The following is an 18,918-nucleotide window of genomic DNA, read 5'->3' on the forward strand; positions in this document are numbered from 1 at the left end:
AGCAGTTTATCTCTTTCATGTCACACACACACACACACACACACCGGTCTGCATAGTGGAGTACCAGGCAAGGTTCAGCAGCAGGGACCGGAGCAGAGAGAGAGAGAGAGGACAGACTGAAACAGAGCGTGGTTGCCATGGTAACCATTTCCCTCGCACCCTCCCTCCATGCTCTCTCTCTCTCTCTCTCTCTCCTCCCTCCACCTCTGTGCTGGTGATGCTTGTGTCTCTTTTCTCTCCATCCGGTTTGTCCTCACCTCTCCTGGACGCGCTCCTCTCACACTGCCAGTGGATGACACACGAGGAGGAGGAGGAGGAAGAGGAGACGAGGAGAAGCTGATGTCTCTTCTCTCCAGTCTTTCCGTCACTTTGAAAGAAAAAGAGAGAGAGAGAGCAGACCAGACCAGAGCAACAACCAAAAGAAAGGACACACAGGATATACATATATATACATAAAAGAAGCCCTACTCTTCTCCATTCTCCTTTTCAAGGAGGGCATTTTTCTTCCCTTTCCCCCCCTTTCCTTTTCTACCCCGATTTTTTCCTCTGAGATCCCAGTTTTGTCAATTACAGCCCCTGAACTTCTCTGGGATTTCAGGTGAGGCACGCGTGTGTAGTGTGTGGTGCTTCATCGTTTTTTTTTATTACCTATCATGGCTCACGCGGCCTCCCAATTGAAGAAGAATCGGGGGGAAGTGGATGTGAATGCATTAGAGGACGAGAAGGAGAAGCGGAGGAAGAGCAGGAGAGCAGCGTCCCGGGAACAAAAGAGAAAGGTAACAGACCAGGGCTGGCTGGTGGCTTCATCTGCTCCGCTCCACAAGCATCATCGGAGCGTGACTCTGTGTGTATGTGTGTGTGTGTGTGTGTGTGTGTGCGAGCATCTGTATATCTCCCACAGCTTGAGTATCTAGATCAGCCGAGTTTGGAGGTTGCCTCGTCACACATAACACTCATGTACATATCTGTGTCTGAATCAAAACACACATGTGGAGCCTCTGTTTCATATTGACACAAGCCATGCTGTGCATTTTAAAAAAGCATCAAGCATCTCTTTCCATGTGTAGTGTGAGTGTGTGTAATCTGTGTGTGTGTTTTGTTGATGTGCATGTGAAGTGTTTGCACATGTTTGTGTGTCTTTTCTATACGTGCACCTGATAATTATTAGTCCTGTTGCTGTTGGTGTGAGATAAGCTTAGCTGCCCTTCTCTCGATGAGGTGAAAGCTGCACACACTGAGCATTTTGTTGTCTTCCGTTCGACTCTTCCTGCATGTCCTAATATTGTTTGAGTAAAGCCTGACACACATGGCTTGTCATACTAGATGAGAAATGAAGGGTTCAGTGGTCGTGATGATCCTGTTCAGTTAGTGAATCGTTTAGTAGACGAGTGTTCAATAACTTAACCATGTTGTGTTCACTGTAACAAATAAGATGAATGGTGGGAGTTAGAAAGAGTGAAGGGGCATGCACACATAGTTTTTTCAAATGGCAAATCAAAGCAGATGTTGTCAAACAGGGCAAGATGCAGAAAACTCCTCTCGTACTGTTTTTTTTTTTGTTTGTTTGTTTTTGGACTTGTGTGAGTGCTTTAGTGGGTTTATGTGGACTCTTACTTGTGTGGTGTGTGTGTGTGTATATATGTGCTTGGATGCACAGACAGCCATGTATAATGCATACACAACTGATTTATTGATGACAAAGCTTTTCATATGATGGAGGGGGAGCTGAAATGCACGTGGGTCTCCCTCTTCTTCCTCCTTTCTTACATGTCAGATGAACACAGTTGTCTTTACTTGAGCAGTGAGGCAGACTCATGTAAAAACATTATAGCAGACTGTCAGCTACTACTACTTGAAATAGGAGCATTAAGAATTTACTATTCACCTTTGTGTATCAACATAAATTGTTCACAGTTAAATTCTAGTGTTAAGCAAAAGCATTCGTTACATTCTCTGTATTGAATGTGGGCAGATTTGACCGTGAGAGATCCATTCAATAACAATGACATTTACTGTTCTTTGCGCCCATGGTTGCCTGGTTTTGAATTATGCTGCTGGCGACGTTATTTGACCTGAGCATAAACAAGAAGCGAGCCACCACGGCCGAATCTTTTCCAAACTGAAATTAAGAAAAAGATTCATAAGGTCAAGTAAATTGACATTTCTGCTTTTCTGTACAGTGGAGCATGTTTAAGATCCGCACATGTGCCCAAATGCACATGCAGCCCCCTTTTCTCTGTGATTGTGTGCATGTGTAGATACATATAGGCATGCGTGTGTGAAAATGATATGAAATGCTGATGTATACAAGGTTTTATAGTTCTTACTAAGGGTCAAGTTTCAGCATACAGGAGAGGAGGAGAGAAGAGAAGAAAATAAAAGAAAGGAGAGGAGAGGAGGAGAGAGGAGAAGAGAAGAGAGGAGAGGAGCTGGGTGTATTGATTGGATTGTGCATAAGGCCATCCATGAGTATAATAAGCTTTCTTTTCCCACCTCAGCCTGTCCTGTGTCCTTCCCTCTGTCCTCACACCGGTTTACTCTTCTCTCCCTCTTTCCCTTCTCTGTCTCTGTGTCTTTGTCCCTTTTGGTTTTTTGTCTCTTGTCCCACCGATCCTCCGTCCATTCACATATCTCTTCCTTTGAGTTATTTTTATTAGTGCTGTCATTGGCTTCACGCTGCTACTTTTGTTTAACACAGTCTCAAAACAAAGTCAAACACCAAAGTTAATTTATTTGACATTTATTTGTTTGCTTGAGAGAACTTTAACAATATCAAACAACAACAAAAAACAGAAAGTGGGAATGACTGTGCACATACTGACCTCACTCCCAATAAGACAGCTGTCTCAATTTGTTGCTGATTGGACCTTTCAGTCCATATTTGAGTTATATCATCAACTTCCCTTGATTATTCAACTTCAAACCCTCTATTTCTGTCTCGTTGCCACTGTACTAAACTGTTTGGCTGTCTTAGTGCACATTTCTGCAACAAATGGCTTTGAGTCACTGTTTTCACAGCTCTACAGACACTATATTTAGACGGTATGGAGCAGCTACAAAACTCTTTGTAGAGAACTCTTGTAAATGTAGAGTGGTGTGTCTTCCTATACTGCAACAAGCAGGTGGGTTACTGTGTATGACACAAAATGCTGCAAAACATTCTACCTTTTTGGCTTACTCCAATGAAACTGAGTAGCATCAGCTTTAAAGCCCAGTTCTTGTTTTCCTGTATTAATCACAGCTGCATTCACATATATTACTCAAGTGTTTCATTGATGAAAAATCTGCAGGTCTTAACTGATTATAACTGAAACTACAAGGCTGTTTTACAGCAGTGCGAGAAAACATGAATAATGTATTAGTATTAAGTTTAGTATTAGTAGTAGTAGTATTAGATGTAGATCTTTTTTTTTGCTAATAGTTTGTGAATTAAAAGATTAAAATGGGAATTATGACAGGTTCCAGCCTTGTCTTCTGCTTCCTGTTTACATTTGTATCACAGTTTGTCCCTATAAGTTACCTGGAAAAAACTATTTCTCTCATGATTTGTCATTTTTAGAATACAACATAATCATATGACTATCAAAAAGCAGGAATGTGAGAGAGATGAGCCCTGCTGCTTTTTTAGACGCCGATCAGTTCAGTGTAGGCCTAATGGAGTCCAGGGTGTACGCAGAGAGATCCTCTGCTATAGATGTAGTGTGTGTGTGTGTGTTGTATGTTATATGAAGTATGTATCATCATCAAAGCGGCACAGGGGGAGATAAAGTTCCTACCATTTGCATGCTGGGAATAGTGGGATTCTAACCTGAGAGAGAGACAACAAGGAAAAGAGAAGAGCGAGCCCACTGGCGTGGGAGGGAAAAGAAGTGGACACTCAGTCAGTAGTTGCATTGGTCATCTGAACGGGAAACCCCTGTTACACTGTTACATAAATTCTCCAAGCTGCTTCACTTCTAATGACATTATCTAGAGCCAGGAGCCCCCAATGGATTCCCTGAGAGAGAGGAAGAGCTAAGCAAAGCATAGGTTTCCTGCTGCCGTGTCCCAGTTTTATGCACCGTTCCGGTACACAGATTGTGCGTTGGTACAGTACCTATTGTTTCTCTCAGAGAGCTTATATGGGCCATGTGCTAGCTTTTTTTCATTGGCTTATTCTCACGTATATCAGATGGAATTTAATCTTGCGAGTAAATTTGGTGCTCGAGCGCCAGTGTTGTACTATTTTCTGTGTTGGAAGCTTTCAAAAAAATTAAACTGACGAAAGTGCATTTGAGAAAATTTGATGCACTTCATTTAAAAATTCCAGAGATCACTGGCACGTCCCGCTCATCAGAGGTGAATGTCATCACCATTCATCACCGTCATCACTGTTCATTAGAAGCCTGAATCTGGATCACAGTGCTGAATCGAAAGCGAGACTTTGGAACGACTGGTAGAAGGCGAGTGGCAATGTTGAAATTGGATGTCAGCCCTGTGCAGCCTTCAGAGCAAGCCCATGGCAACAGTGGCACAGCAAGAGTCTTCCGAGGAAAAATTAACCCATGGGGAAAAAGAGTCATGAGGCTTTAAGCAGGCAGGCAGGGAGGCAGGAAACATATCAGTGCATATTTCTATAGATTCATCTCCTATTTTTCATTTCTTTCTCTCCACTTCACTTTCTGGTTTGGCTGAAACAAAGCCGGCACGCGTGCATCCCTCCTCCATCCCCCTCACCTACTCCATCACCTCCTCCTCCTCCCCACCACCAGCCCATAAAAGATGGAGGTTAATGAATTCAGCGCTCATGCATGCTTCCGCTAATTGCATTGGCATTGGGAACTCCTCCCAGTATTACAAAATGTTTTCACCATCAAGATGGCCACCGACTGGACGGTCGGCAAGCGCAACTTTCAGGAGGCTGCCAAGCTTCTGTTAGAAATAATGACAATTGATGGAGCTTGAATTGCATTTTTATATACTTTGATGTGATGATTTTGTCAGATTCTGATCTATCCAGTATATAGTTACTCTTCATAAGAACATGTGTGTGAGTGTGTGTATGTGTGTGTGTGAGCATTAATCCCAGAGGGGCAGTAGTGACCCTAATCAGAGAGAATAGCTTCATTGGTCAATGTCCACTAATCTAAATGAACTGAACGTCAAATTGTAAGCGCCATCCTGAGTGTACACACAGGCAACACACAGACACACACACTCACACGTTTACACAGTGAAAGACATACAGATAGAAATTGAAACACATAAATCCTTTTGCAGCTTTTTGTGAAAAATACAACTAAACCGAAGGGCTTGTTTGGTGTGTTTTTCTTTTTTTCTTTTATGTCTATTCTATTGACAATCTTAACTGGCCTCAAAATACTGTTAAGACAATGTAGAAAATATAAAGTAGTCACCATCCTTGAAACTTTTTCTCTTCTAACAGTAAAACATGAAATAAATTTAAAGCATAATGTAAATTCCATATTTGTGTAACGTGCCTCTGTCACATTTGTAAAGAGATGCTTTCAAATCATTTTCACATGTCAGTTATGTATTTCCACCAAGAAACTTGTTGACTGACTCGCACTTGAAGGAAGTCGCTAGCCTGGAAACATTAAAGCTTCAAACCAACCCATAATGAAGCCCTATTTTTAGGAGCTGGTGTAACATTGCTTCTCTATCCATTAAGAAAATATTGTGCATCAAACCCAGGATGTCATCAGTACCGAGCAACCAACTTATGATGTTTTCTGATTGATCAAACCTAGATTGGGTCTGAGATCTATAGATCAAATTACATAGATTAAATCTTTCGAATGCAGGAATCAATATCGCTTCCTCAGTCTTGACAATGCGTGTTTTGATGTCTGTATGCATTCTCATCCACACACATCATCATCATATAAGTTAATCAGTCCATTTGAATCCACGCTCCAGAAATGTGCAGGATCCTCCAATGAGTGACACGGCTCCTCACACTACTGTATGCTGCTATTGTTCTACATTAGCTCCAGTCTCTAAGGGGAAATGAGAGTGTGTAATAGGGATTGTTCTAATTATTGATCCACCACTTCGAGGGTCCTCACAGAAAGCTACAGCTGGGGGGGGTTGGGTGGTGTGTGTTTGCATGTGCGTGTCTGTGGTGATGGGATTTCTTAGGGAGCCATCGTAACTGGAAACCAGTGTGTGTGGGGATTTGTTTGTCCTATAGGGAAAAAATCCATGTTGTCTCGTTGTGGTTGCTGGTCTGTCTCTTTTTTTTCATTCAACACTAAATTTTGTCATCCTTCCTCCAGTCACATGGGCGAGGGATAAAGTGTGTGTGCATTAAAGAGTCAGAGAGAGAGAAAAGCGATGAGAAAGAGAGATGGAGGTAGGAAGAGAGTGGAAGAGATAAGGACTAATAGATGTAGAGAGAGAGCGAGCATGTGTGTGTGAAAGAGAGTGAGAGATAAGGAGAGGCTGGAAAGAATTAGAGAGAGAGGCGAGAGCATGATCGTAAGCCTAAAGGTCATTTGAAGGTGAGTGGCGTCTTCCTTGCTTCTCTCCCAGTCTACGTGAACTGTCCCTCCTCTTCCTCCCTCTCGCCTCTCTCTGATGTGGAACTACTGGATGCGCTTTTACATATGTAAAAATTCACATCTCATGTATTTCCACTGTCCATTTCTCACTCAGTTTAAAGTGGAGCCAAATGCAAAAATACCTATATCCAAAATATAACAGCCTAATATTAAGCATTGTGACAAAGCAGATTATGCATGATTTTATTGGATATTTCACATCATAAATGTAATAAAACCACATGTGCCTAAATGTAAATTCATCATTTCACATGTGATATCAACTGTGAAATTGTTGTTTTACACATGTGATGACTTTCATTTCACAAAATATGAAAATACATGTGGCTACAGTCCTGTACATATGAAATGTTACATTTGCCATTTGTAAAAGTTTACGTACACATCATCGGCATGTGCTTTTTTTTTTTAGAGAGAATTACTAACATAATCTCTGCATCCAGAGCTGAAATGATGAGATAATTCATTGATTAGTCCATTGACAGAAAAGTAATTGCCAGCTATTATGATAATTGTATATGACATTATAACATTAATAATTCTTCTCAATTGTGCACATTTTTTGCTTTGCTAGACTCATGTGACACTTTACTTAATATCTTAAAGTTTTGGAGTGTTAGTCAGACAATATAAGCAATTTGATGGCATCATCTTGGGAAATTGCAATGGGAATTCGTCACAATTTTATGATTTATGATAGACCAAATTATTAACTGATGAAATAATCCACCAATTAATCTACATTGATAATAAATAGTGGCACTTTCTAATCTAAACACAGAAACAACATATCCTGCTGCTGTAGGATCAGAGAATATAATGTAATATGCAGGTAAATACATAAGCTACTGTTTATTCTATAATTGTAGTGCCAAACAAGAAGCTACACAATTTGTTGGCATCTGAAACACATGATTCCCCATCGCTGCTTAGTAACAGAGGGTAAAAAGTCCTCTCATCAGAATACAGTACTATATTTGCAGTTAAATAGGTGTTCCACGCTGTAAATATGAGCTGGTATTTCTCATATCCGATTGTAAGCTCAAATTCAATGCCAACTCATGAAGCAGCCAAATGAGAGGATAGTGAAATTCAGTGGAGGAGATGTTGTAAAGAAGCATATGATATCCAATGCTTCCATGAAAGTGAAGCAATGCCAACTTGTACCAAACTGTAGTATGGACTTGCCTCTCCATCATTCATCTCATTTAAATAGAACCAACTGACCTCCGATGTTAAAGGGTGACACACAAAAGAGAGCAGTGCAGTAAGCGCAGCTCACCGTGAGATTATTCACACGTAGTTACGGATACAGTAATGCTGCTTAATGATGTGATTACAGGGCTGAATGGTATGTAAGGGGGAGGGGAGGCCGAAGACAGGGAGAGGGAAAGCGGAGGAGATGAGGGAGTGTGGAGTTGATGAGGCAAGGACAGAGGGAGAGAAAGAGAAAGAGAGGCCAAGGGGGGAGCAGGTGTGGATGAGATGCAAAAAGGAGAGAGGGGAAAAGGTGACATTCTGAAAACATGGAAGGAGAGAAAAGAAAGACAAGAATAGAAACCTGGACGACAGGTGCTGCTACAACTAGTGTTTTAAAGGCAGCATAGAAAATGTCTACTATTCATACACACAATCTGACAGTGAATGAGTAGTTTTCCCTTTCTTCCACCTACTACTAACCAGTAAATGTAGTTTAAAAACAGTTTTCCCCCCCTCTTCCTGTTCACCTGATGTCTTGGGGTCAAACACAATTCACTGGAGTGTGTGTGTGTGTGTGTTGTGTGACTAAGAGAGAGAAAGTGACAACGCCCCAACTCCACCATCACATCCATTAACCCCCTACTGTGCATCAACGCCAGACCTCTTCCATCAGGCTCTTAAATGCACCAAATGGTGTGTCATGGCCTGTGCGTGTGGGTGTGTACATTTATGCATATATGGCAGGTGCTCCTTATGCATTCATTGATAAAGGCCTATCCCATTGAAATGGCGCTGTCTTGCCTTCCCTGTCTCTGTCTTTCTTACACACACACACACACACACACACACACACACACACACACACACACACACACACACACACACACACACACACACACACACACACACACACACACACAAAATGCTCTGCTGACCCTTGGGACTCACGCCTGTACGGCTTGATAATTACTTTCTTTTGCTCTCCCCAACCTCCACCACCACCGTCTCCCTGTTCTCCATTTAACCACCTGCCACTCCAGCATCATGCGCAGTGATAACTAGAATCAAGCGGTCATCAATTTTGTCGTCCGGCTGGATTTGTGACTTCCAAACAAGACTGAAAATGCGAAAGACAAAATGAGGAAAATGCCAATTTGTCGAACAGACTGTGTGACAGTACAGTCTACACTTTTTCAAGTTAATTTGCTTAATATCAAGCCTCAGATTCTATATTTACAATCTCTGTCAACAGCTCTGGGCGTGTCACCCAGTTTCCTCACATTTTCCTCCCCAGAAAAAGCTTCTGTCCCTTGACAAGGGCAGGAGCAAGTGGTCATGGACTTGTGGTGGCCCTGGCAGGCTGGAGCTCCGAGGCTCTGGGGCTGAGGAAATGGGCTGTGTTTGGACAGATCGATGGTAATCACACCTCTTCACAGTTAGCTCTCCCACATGGGGGGAGGGAGACCAAAGGACGGAGAGAAGGAGTGTGTGCAGAGGAGGAGGAGGAGGAGGTGGTGGTGGTAAGGGGTGTTTGGGGAGGGAGGGTATTTGCAGAGCCCCCTTGGGAACAGCAAAACGCCTAGATTCATGGTTAGAGAAAAAATATTCATCCCACCCCCTCCCCTCCATCCCAACATGGACGTACTCCTCAGTGTAAACATGCTCCAACCTGATTGTGTTGGTGAAATGGTTTTAGCTTTAGCATGTGCAGACTTACCTGTTCTTTTGCGTTTTCTTTTTTTTTTACACTGTAAAGGATAAAAGCTGTTATGGTCCTTATGTGCCGCATTTCTTCTTCTCTGAAATGTGTATTATTACCCTCTGAAGCACAATAAAGCTCCTGCAGTGTCCAGCTAATAGACTCAGCTACAAGACAGGCTCTTAATACCACTTTGTCACAACATATATAGTGTGTATTTTCGCTTTTTGGCCCTGAGGGAAAGGCTCCATTGCACCTTAAAGGGGGTAATTTAGTGTGAAAAGGTTGCAGACTTTATTGTAGTGTAATCTTAGCATGGGAATTCTTTTTTTTCAGTGTATGTGTGTGTGGCCTTGGGTGTACTGTGCGGTACAGTGGGAGGTAAAACAAGGGGGACATGATCAGTTTTGTCATGTACAAGCTAGTTTTGTACGTCCTGAAAAGCAAGCCTGAGCAGAGCACAGTAATCCAGCATAATGCCAGTTGATAGAGAAAAGGTTGATTGTAGCTTAGAGGTGGGATTGGTATTCTTTCACACAGCTGGTTATGTGTCAGATCACTGGAAAAATAGACCTTTAGCCAGTACAGCATTACACACAGATACACACATACAGCAGACAGAGTGTTTGAAAGCATTTCATGTGTTTTTATTAACAGTTGTGTGGACAGCAAGCATTCTGTCTACTTTATGTGTGATACTGAATTCTTCACAAGCGGCTTTGCCAAACATGTTTTCACTCTTCTGTTATCTTGTGGGATGGAGATGTGTTTTTTTTCATCCCCTTACTGAAAGATGACTGCAGTAGTAGAAACATTCAAAATGATAACACCACCCGGTTTACCAGAGACTGACTGTACACTCGATTTAGAAAGGTCAGAGAGGATTCCCGCAGTGGTTTGACAGAATCGCAGTATCAAATTGTACTATGTCTGAAATCCAAGGATGAGGCTGAGGAGAGGGCAAAGTACTGATTTTAATCGTGCCTATATTTGTGCTCCTCTCCAAATGTCCTCAATTTTAAAAGTTAAAGTTCCCCTTTTAGATTTTTTTCCGCCTCTGCCCTCACTTCTTGTCCTCTTCTTCCTGAGTAACCAAAGGAGGGAAATCAATGCTTGGTCTGGAGTTGTTAGCAAAAGAATTGTGAGCTCTGCTCTGTCCTCTGACCAAAACCACCTCCATCATCTTTTTCATCATGCTGACATCATCCAATCAATCTCATCATCATTGTGATCTGTTATTATTTGTACATTTTCATTTAACAATTTATGTAAGCAGTGGTCAATCCCAAGTCATTTTAATGTGTTTTATGTTATTATTTCTGTCAAAAAGACACACAACTCACTGCTTATAACCATAATTTAGCTTTTTTGGTCTATTCTGTACACACAATATCTATTTCATGCCTCTCTGTCTGAGACAAATCTGTGATTTGTGATTTTGGGCTATACAAATCAAAATAGACTTGACTTAAATTATATTTGAATGCAGTTCGTTGATGTATAATACAGTAAGATAAGAATGCTAACCAATGTGAACTTACATTTACTTTGGACATTAGGCACATTATTTTTGTCACTCCAGAATTGTCATAGACTATTCTTGGAATATTTTAATCTTTGGGAAATACATTTCTGTTTTGTTTTAGAGTGAATTAAACTGGGCTCACAGTATCTTGTGCTTTTTAGAACCTACCTGTGTATGCAGCCCCAAATTATATTTTATTACAGGAGAGGATAGCTGCTTTGAGGGGCATTGTCTGCACAGGTTGTGATGCGAGTTTACCCTCAGGGCAGAACAGGTATTTAGGATTGATGCTGCTGTGTGCTGCTGGCTGTAGGTGCCCTCTGAGCCCACTGCTCCTGCCAGAAATCCATCACTAATACTGTACAGCAAGGGCAAAAACACAGGGTGAGAGGAGATGAGAGGAGGAAACCTTTTAGGAAGCTTTAAAAAGAAGCAGAAATGCCAAACATTACCTAGTGGCAGCTTGTCAATTTTGAGGTTTTTGCTGCCTTTCTCTGTTTAATACGACTGTAAACTGAATAAATTTGAGGTGGAATGCCACAAGACAATTGAAGATGCCAGATTGGGCTTTAGGAAATTGTGATATTTTTCACTGCTTTCTAACATGTTATAGACCTAATTAAGTATCCTGCATTTCATGTTACTGCATGGAATAAAGAAATACCACCGCTGCTAATGTTAAGCATCAAAACAAGGAGGATGACTGTTATCATACTGATGATGAAGTTGAAATTTAATCTTTGCTGTATCAGCTTTCACCTCACAGTTATCTCATTACCAACACTGCTTTCCCAGACATAACTGAGTCACAGCAACATCTTTCACCCATGTGATTGATATTTATTCTACACCATCGCTAATCAAATTGATATCGCTCATCTTCAGCATCACCTCTTCCTGTTTGGTTACAGCAGCTTTCACAAACACCCAACATGTTGAAAATAGAAAAGCCTTAAAGCAACTTCTTCTCAGCTCTCTTGATGATGAGTATTGTCATGTTGACAATCACACGGGATATTTTCGGTTTCCTTTCTGGCTGTTGTTTTGAAAGCAGCTCAACTCAGAGACACCCGACCTCCTGTGTGTGATCTGTCCCATCTGAGCTTCATCGTACATCTTTAGTAGTATGATCCCACCCAGCCACTTCCCACCTGGAGGGGAAGTGAGTAATGATGGCAAGAGCTGCAACATTGCTGATACTCTTATCAGTCTGTCGCTATTTTATAACCAAAATGGATTGGGCTTCCATACTTTTTGAGATCTCATATGATAAACATGTTTTAATTGGATATTTAAGTTCTGAGGTTAAACTTTAGCTGTCCCTTAGCAGATATGGCAAACATTTACTGGTTACAGCTTTTCAGATGTGAGGGTTTGCTGGTTCTCTCTCTTTCAGATGGTTTTAAATTTAATTTAGTTTTTTGGATGGTTAGTTGGTAAAAAATCATGATGAAGACATGACTTTTGACTCAGGGAACTCGTTACGGCCATTTAAAAAAAAAGTTCTGGCATTTTCGTAGACTGAATGATATATTTTTTTTAGATTCGTAAATCAGGTTTATCAATAATGCACATGATGAAGTGCTGGTTTGTAGGATCCAATCCTGCACGTTACTGTAAATAATAATATATTTGTGTATTAAAAAGTTGACACTACATCATTCTCTTTGTTTATATGGAGTTCTGTCTAATTGCACACTTCACTATCTGTCAGCATGAAAGCTTGATCTAATGCAGCAAGACGTAGCAATATGAGTCAGGTTGTTGTTACTGTTGCTGCTGACTAGGTTGCTGTCACTGTGTGGGTGTGTGTGTGTGTGTTTGTGTGTGTTGCTGACTGGGAATCTGTCAGCTGTGTGTCAGCCATCTTGACACCCACAGTGCACTTTTAACTTTTCTGGGACCTTCCTTCCTGACGGCCAAATGGTCGCTCCAGTCGTTAGGAAAAACCAGGCAGACACACAAACACACACACACACAAACACAAACACACCCCCTGACACACATACACACATAAGTTGCTGAAGTGACCAATTAGAAGAAGTGTTGGAACTAAGCAGAAATGACACAGTAGACAACAACAGAAAAAGCTGTGCTTGTTCTTCGTTCCACAAGGTCAGCAGGACTTTTGTATCATTTAAGTCTTGCCTTTTAGATTTTGTTGTTATTTATAATGCAAAGAATTGTTGCCAAATTTACTTTTATATTATATAATATACATATTTTAAAAATGTCTGTTATAGTGTTATAGCAGAGATGTAAAGAAAGAGATGTAGAGATTTGTTTGTATAAATGTGTGTATCTTGTGTGTATACAGTATGTAGAGTGTGTGTGTGTGTGTGTGTGTGTGTGTGTGTGTGTTTTCTGCATGAATACATCTGTGCTTACATCTTTGTGGCAATACCCATCTGAGTGTGTGTGTGTGTGTGTGTGTGTGTGTGTGTGTGTGTGTGTGTGTGTGTGTGTGTGTGTGTGTGTGTGTGTGTGTGTGTGTGGAGTACATACATGGTAGTGTAACATACTCTCCACTGTAAGAGGCACTTGAAGGTGAGCTGTTTGTGTGGGTGGAGACTAAACAAACGTGACTTGATCATTTGAGTTGTTGCTGACACCGTCATAACCTTAAAGAGTCCTTATGGGAACATGTAACGCCCTTAACCTGTTAAAAATGACCTCAATTTCTCTGTGATCGCTATAACAATGTGTGTCCCTCCTTTCCCATAGTAAAAGAAATACATCCATGTCATCAGACATTTCACTGCAAAGTCACCAACATGTAGGAAAGAATTTCATAAACATAGTACCAGCTGAAATCAATTAAAACATATTCTTCAATAAGTTGGAAGTCATTAGGATGGACATTCTGTTAAGAGGTTTTCTCAGAATGTTTGGCAACAAAAGACAATAACACAAAGTTTAAAAAGAGGGACAGATAGAGTTGGCTGAAAAAATGAGGTAAGATTATTATTCGTAGAATCCAGCTGAGTGAAACAGCACAAGTCAACACAGCAGATAAACAACGATGATGCTGAGCTGCTGTGAGCTCAGAGAGGTGTGTGTGTGTGTGTGTGTGTGTGTGTGTGTGTGTGTGTGTGTGTGTGTGTGTGTGTGTGTGTGTGTGTGTGTGTGTGTGTGTGTGTGTGTGTGTGTGTGTGTGGCTCTGTTGGCTGCTATAGCCGAGCTAACTGACTGTACCCATCAGTCAAGGTTGTGTCTTATTATAGGTCATTAGTCTCTCTGCTCAGCTGCGACCTTGACGCTACCTGCTGGAGCATGTATATGTACCATAGTAGGCAAAATGAGTGTGTGTGTATGTGTGCAACAAAGCTGCTTTATTGCACTGGACAAACGATATGGGTATGTGTAGTTTTACGGTAATATGTGTAGTTTCACATACACATATACGGTATGTGTAGTTTTTTAAAATGTGTGTGAGAGAGGGAGAGAGAGGGAGATGGAGGGAGAGAGAGAGGGAGAGAGAGAGAGAGAGGGATGGAGAGAGAGGGAGGGAGACAGAGGGAGAGAGAGAGAGGGAGAGAGAGGGAGACAGAGAAGTCAGCTCTGGCTGGGTGTGATGGATGGATTGACACAGGGGGGTGCAGTGGGTCAGAGAGGGTCAGCCAACACGCCCTCATACAGAGGGGGGCGGGGAAGACTCACAGGGATGTCAGTCACAGATTTTAGTGCTACAGGACCCTAAAATAAAAGTGCTGCCGCCCACGATAAAAAATTGTCTGCCGTGCAGAGACAATAGGCTCTAGTCCCAACTGCCAGCAGTCATTAGCTGGTTGTTGTCTTTTACTTCCCCTGACAGTTACACAGGAGTGTGCAAATCACTGTATATCACCAAGCTCTCACCCAGATATTGGATGTATTGTCCAACCACCAACACAACTAGTGAACACCATTATATTGGAAGTCTGACTCACATTTTAGAGACTAAGGTTAAACTTGTGAAGCAGTTTGTCATATTGGACCAAAGCTGGTTCTATTGTGCAGCTTGTTTATATTTGAGTCTGGTGTAATTGATGACTATTAAAGTGGAAGCTCTTAAACCTCACATTTGATTTGATTGTGAATAAGTATGCATCATAGTGATGATAATAAAGATTTAATTAGATTGTGTAGGTTTTATTTCATCATCTAAATGCTCTTTATGAAGTGTTTTCAAGGCAGTTTCATTCAATTGAGCATATTGATCATATTCTGAAGGAAATGCTGCATACTTTTAGTTGTAATGTTTGTGTTGTGCTTTCTGAACTGTAGTGTCAGACAGGACATAGACGTCTTTAAAGCTGCATCTTTAGCAAGTTCTATGTTTATAGGTTGGATCATTTAAATATACTGCTCTGCTTTTATTTAGTACCTGTTTGTATTTAGTGTAACTACTTGCTCAATGCTCGATGCTCCAAGACTTCTACAAAATGTCCATTCTTGTGTCGTGTGAGCTCCTTGAGCCTGCCTGCATCCTGACTGAGCCCGGCAGTGTAAAGCAGCATCTAGGTTACTGTATTACCGTATGGCAGTGGATCAGATTCATATTGCAGTCTCCTGCAGAAAGAAAATATCCAACCAAAATCAACTCAGAGAGGAGAAGAGGGAGAGAGACTTTCTGGATCATCCTGTACCCCTCCCTTCATCGATCTCCGTGTCTCATGTCCTGAGCTAAACACAGCACAGTTGGTAGAGGGACACTGCCCATAAGCAGAGCCCCTGTTAGGAAGAGAGACAGTAACAGAGAGAGCTTTTTTATTATCCTATTTTCCTTTTTTTTCTCTTTAGAAAGTCATATGATATGACTCTCGTGGCCATTGCACCTCAAGTGTAGGGACAAGGATTGTTGACATCTGCTGGTATTATTAATCTAAATTATTTGTTCTAAACAGACTGACTGAATGGCCTTCCCGCCGCTCTGTCCTCTTAAATATACTGAAATCCTTCTCCAGGCCACGCTTGACCCAGTTGACCCCTTAAACTCTTGCGACCTTTGTGGTTGATGGTGTGGGCTGGTCGTGGCATCGTTATTGATATAAGGGAGATTGATTGAAGCTGGGTTGTTGCTGTTATCCAACCAGTCACAACAAAAATGAATTAAAATTCATAAAAAATACATTTCAGAATGCAGTTAAGCCGAGGAAAGGAAAGGTCTCTTTTCTTGTGGGGATGCAGGTGAATTTGTACACTCTCAACACCCATATTGCCTGTCTTGTTGCCACGTTTGGGGAGCGCTGGTTTTATGGATCTGGGCCTCCCCATTCAACAGCCTATTACTTTGTGTTGCCTGAGGGGCAGCTGGCTGTTTCAGCATCTAATAGCCTTCTGTTTGCCAAGCAGAAACGCCAAGATCTGAAAGGCCATTTCTCTGTTATAATGGACTGTAAAGTATGTTTGTATTTGTGGAGGAGGGTAAATAGATTTAAGAATTAAGTAAGAGGACAAGAGATGAGAGATAATGCGATACTGAATAGTGTTTATCATTCTTCTTCACCATTCTTCTTCATCCTACATGCCCGGTTGGAGCATTTGTTCCGCTTGGCCTCGTGTCAAAGGGTGATCAAGAAGGATTAGAATATTGTCCCCCGAATTTAACATGTTTACTGAGCCATCCGTGTGTGTATGTATGTTTAGTTTTAGGTGCTTGTGTGCACATTCGTGACTGTGCCTGCATGTGTGTGTGTGTGCACACTGTGTGGAGGCTGAGGGGGGGCTCAGGGAGGACAGATGGTTCGTGGTCTGCTCTCGTCTGGTGCTCTCTGCCTGCCAAAGATCAGGCGAAAACGGTTACAGCCCTCTCCACTTCATTCAGCCCTGCTAGACATGCCAAAATAACAGACCTCTTTCTTTTTTATAGGTAGCTTTATAAGCTATCAAAATGTTATTGTAGAAGTTACAGAAGTGACATTTACAGCAGCTTTTGTTTTATTTCACTTTGTTCTTCTGGGTCTTTTCTGTGGGAAATGTTTAGTTGGAACATTAAGATATCATTTTGGACCAGCAGAAGGCGTGAGTTTATATGCCATATTTCAATCTGCAAGACATTGTTTTAATGGTTTATCAGGGAAAGTCCTGTTAATGTCAACTCTTTATCACTTTGTTTGGTTCTTACAGTCTTAAGGGATCATGAGTAAACGTGTCTATCATCAAACACTACCCCATATGTCTTTTCTTATTTGATTTTTTAAATACTAATTATAGTTGTTTAATTTTTTCCTTCTTTTCTTTTGTCTAGTGTCTTTTTTTAATCAAAAGTCCAGTAAAGTACCAGGAATACTCCAACAAGAATACAGAATCATTTTGTCACTGGAGAGAGATTTTAGTAAATCTCCCCATACAAGTTATGCGTGGTCACTCCTTTACAGTAGATGTTTCTCTGGATGTGAAAGCATCGATCTAAATGTACAGCTCTGTTGTGGTGGTTTTGTGAGAAGTGATAATGTTGTAGACATGAAGCTTTTAGACTTGGTTTTTTCCTCTACTTAAAGTCTGGAGAAGAGTCTCTCTGTCTGCTGAAGAGGAGAGATAATTATCACCACACACACACACACACACACACACACACACACACACACACACACACACACACACACACACACACACACACACACACACACACACACACACACACACTTAATGTCATAAACACTCACTCACCTACAGTCTAGTGTATTTGTGCTAGAGCCATACACATAACTACTTACACCAAATGTGTCATCTGTGTACAGAGATTGTCTTTAGGTTTCGTTTCCAGGTTGACATTACAAGGTCATGAATTCAGCTAAATTATTTAACTCTGTTTAAATTCAGATAGACAGGCACACCAACTGGCAAACATCACGCAAGAGACAGCTTCAAACTCCTTGATTATGTAACTCTAAAAGTCATCGTGACTTCACATTAACTGCGCCCTGTTGAATTCAGGGGCCAGATGGGCCAACAGTCTCACACTCTGCGCAGAGCACTTCCTGTTGTCCAGCTGTGGAGCTAAACCAGTGGGAAAGGCTGGACATGTAGTAATATGTTGAAAATAATGTATACATAATGTGGAAAGAATATGCTAAACTTGTTGCTCTCTGTTGTTTATATGGATGATAGAGCATCAGTTAGCTCAGAAATGTAAAAAAGCATGACTGCACAGGCTTTCTACGGTTGTACAACTCATGGAGACCCATCGGATCACAGAAATCTTCCAGGATGAGGAAATGCACACAAATTCAAGATATTATATGTCAATGATTAAGGCTGATAGACAGATGGCAGTGGATATATGAATTAGAATGAGTATAAACTGGAAATTTTGTGAAGATTTGATGGTGAGAGAGGTGGACGAAGAGAAAAAAGAAGAAAGGAAGTAAGAGAGATTGAGTGTGGAAAGTAATGGAGCTTGTTTTACATCCATCTTCCCCTCCCTCACAACCACTTGTTTTCCACTAGAAATTAATTTGAACCAGTTGAGGGGAGGAGAGGATTGACGATCATCAGTAATGGATGTCTGCAACTGATGAAGTGGTTTAATAATGCACCTTTGCATGCTGTTTTGAGAGAGACTTAGAGAGCCATTTCTCTTGTCACCTGCAGTACTATCAGCACAGAGGAAACAGTGGATGATAGAGAATAATTTCTCGGAGCCAGCACAATCTTCCTGTTCTTCTTCCTTCTCTGGATCAGTGGCTGATCTAAAATTTTGGTGACAGAAAATAAAGCAAACCTGCTTATAAACACTAATGGTAAAAGTCAGTCTTTTAACTTGACCTCAGACTGCTCAGGTAGGAGCAAGTGTCTCTGCTTGGTAAAGAAAAGTCTAGTTATAGCAGTTCTGATGTTTTTAGCTATTTCTGGTAAAACATTTTGGGTCTAGAGACTCAAATGAGAAGTTAGTAGCAGGGATAAAAGACAAGCACTAGTTGCTGAGTTTTAGGATTGTGAAAAAGGCT

The 18,918-nt window shown here is 41.2% G+C and overlaps 1 protein-coding gene across 1 annotated transcript in view; it reads left to right on the forward strand.

Moving 5' to 3' along the window:
• The first annotated feature begins 653 nt into the window (after nt 1–653).
• LOC133992270 (ankyrin-3-like) overlaps nt 654–18,918 on the forward strand; it is a 92,681-nt gene continuing 74,416 nt past the window's right edge. Inside the window, exon 1 of the mRNA XM_062430989.1 lies at nt 654–776. Within this exon, the coding sequence (XP_062286973.1) occupies nt 654–776 (123 nt within the window). The remainder of the gene's footprint in view (nt 777–18,918) is intronic.

Source organism: Scomber scombrus, chromosome 12 (genome assembly GCF_963691925.1).
Source record: "Scomber scombrus chromosome 12, fScoSco1.1, whole genome shotgun sequence".
NCBI lineage: Eukaryota > Metazoa > Chordata > Actinopteri > Scombriformes > Scombridae > Scomber > Scomber scombrus.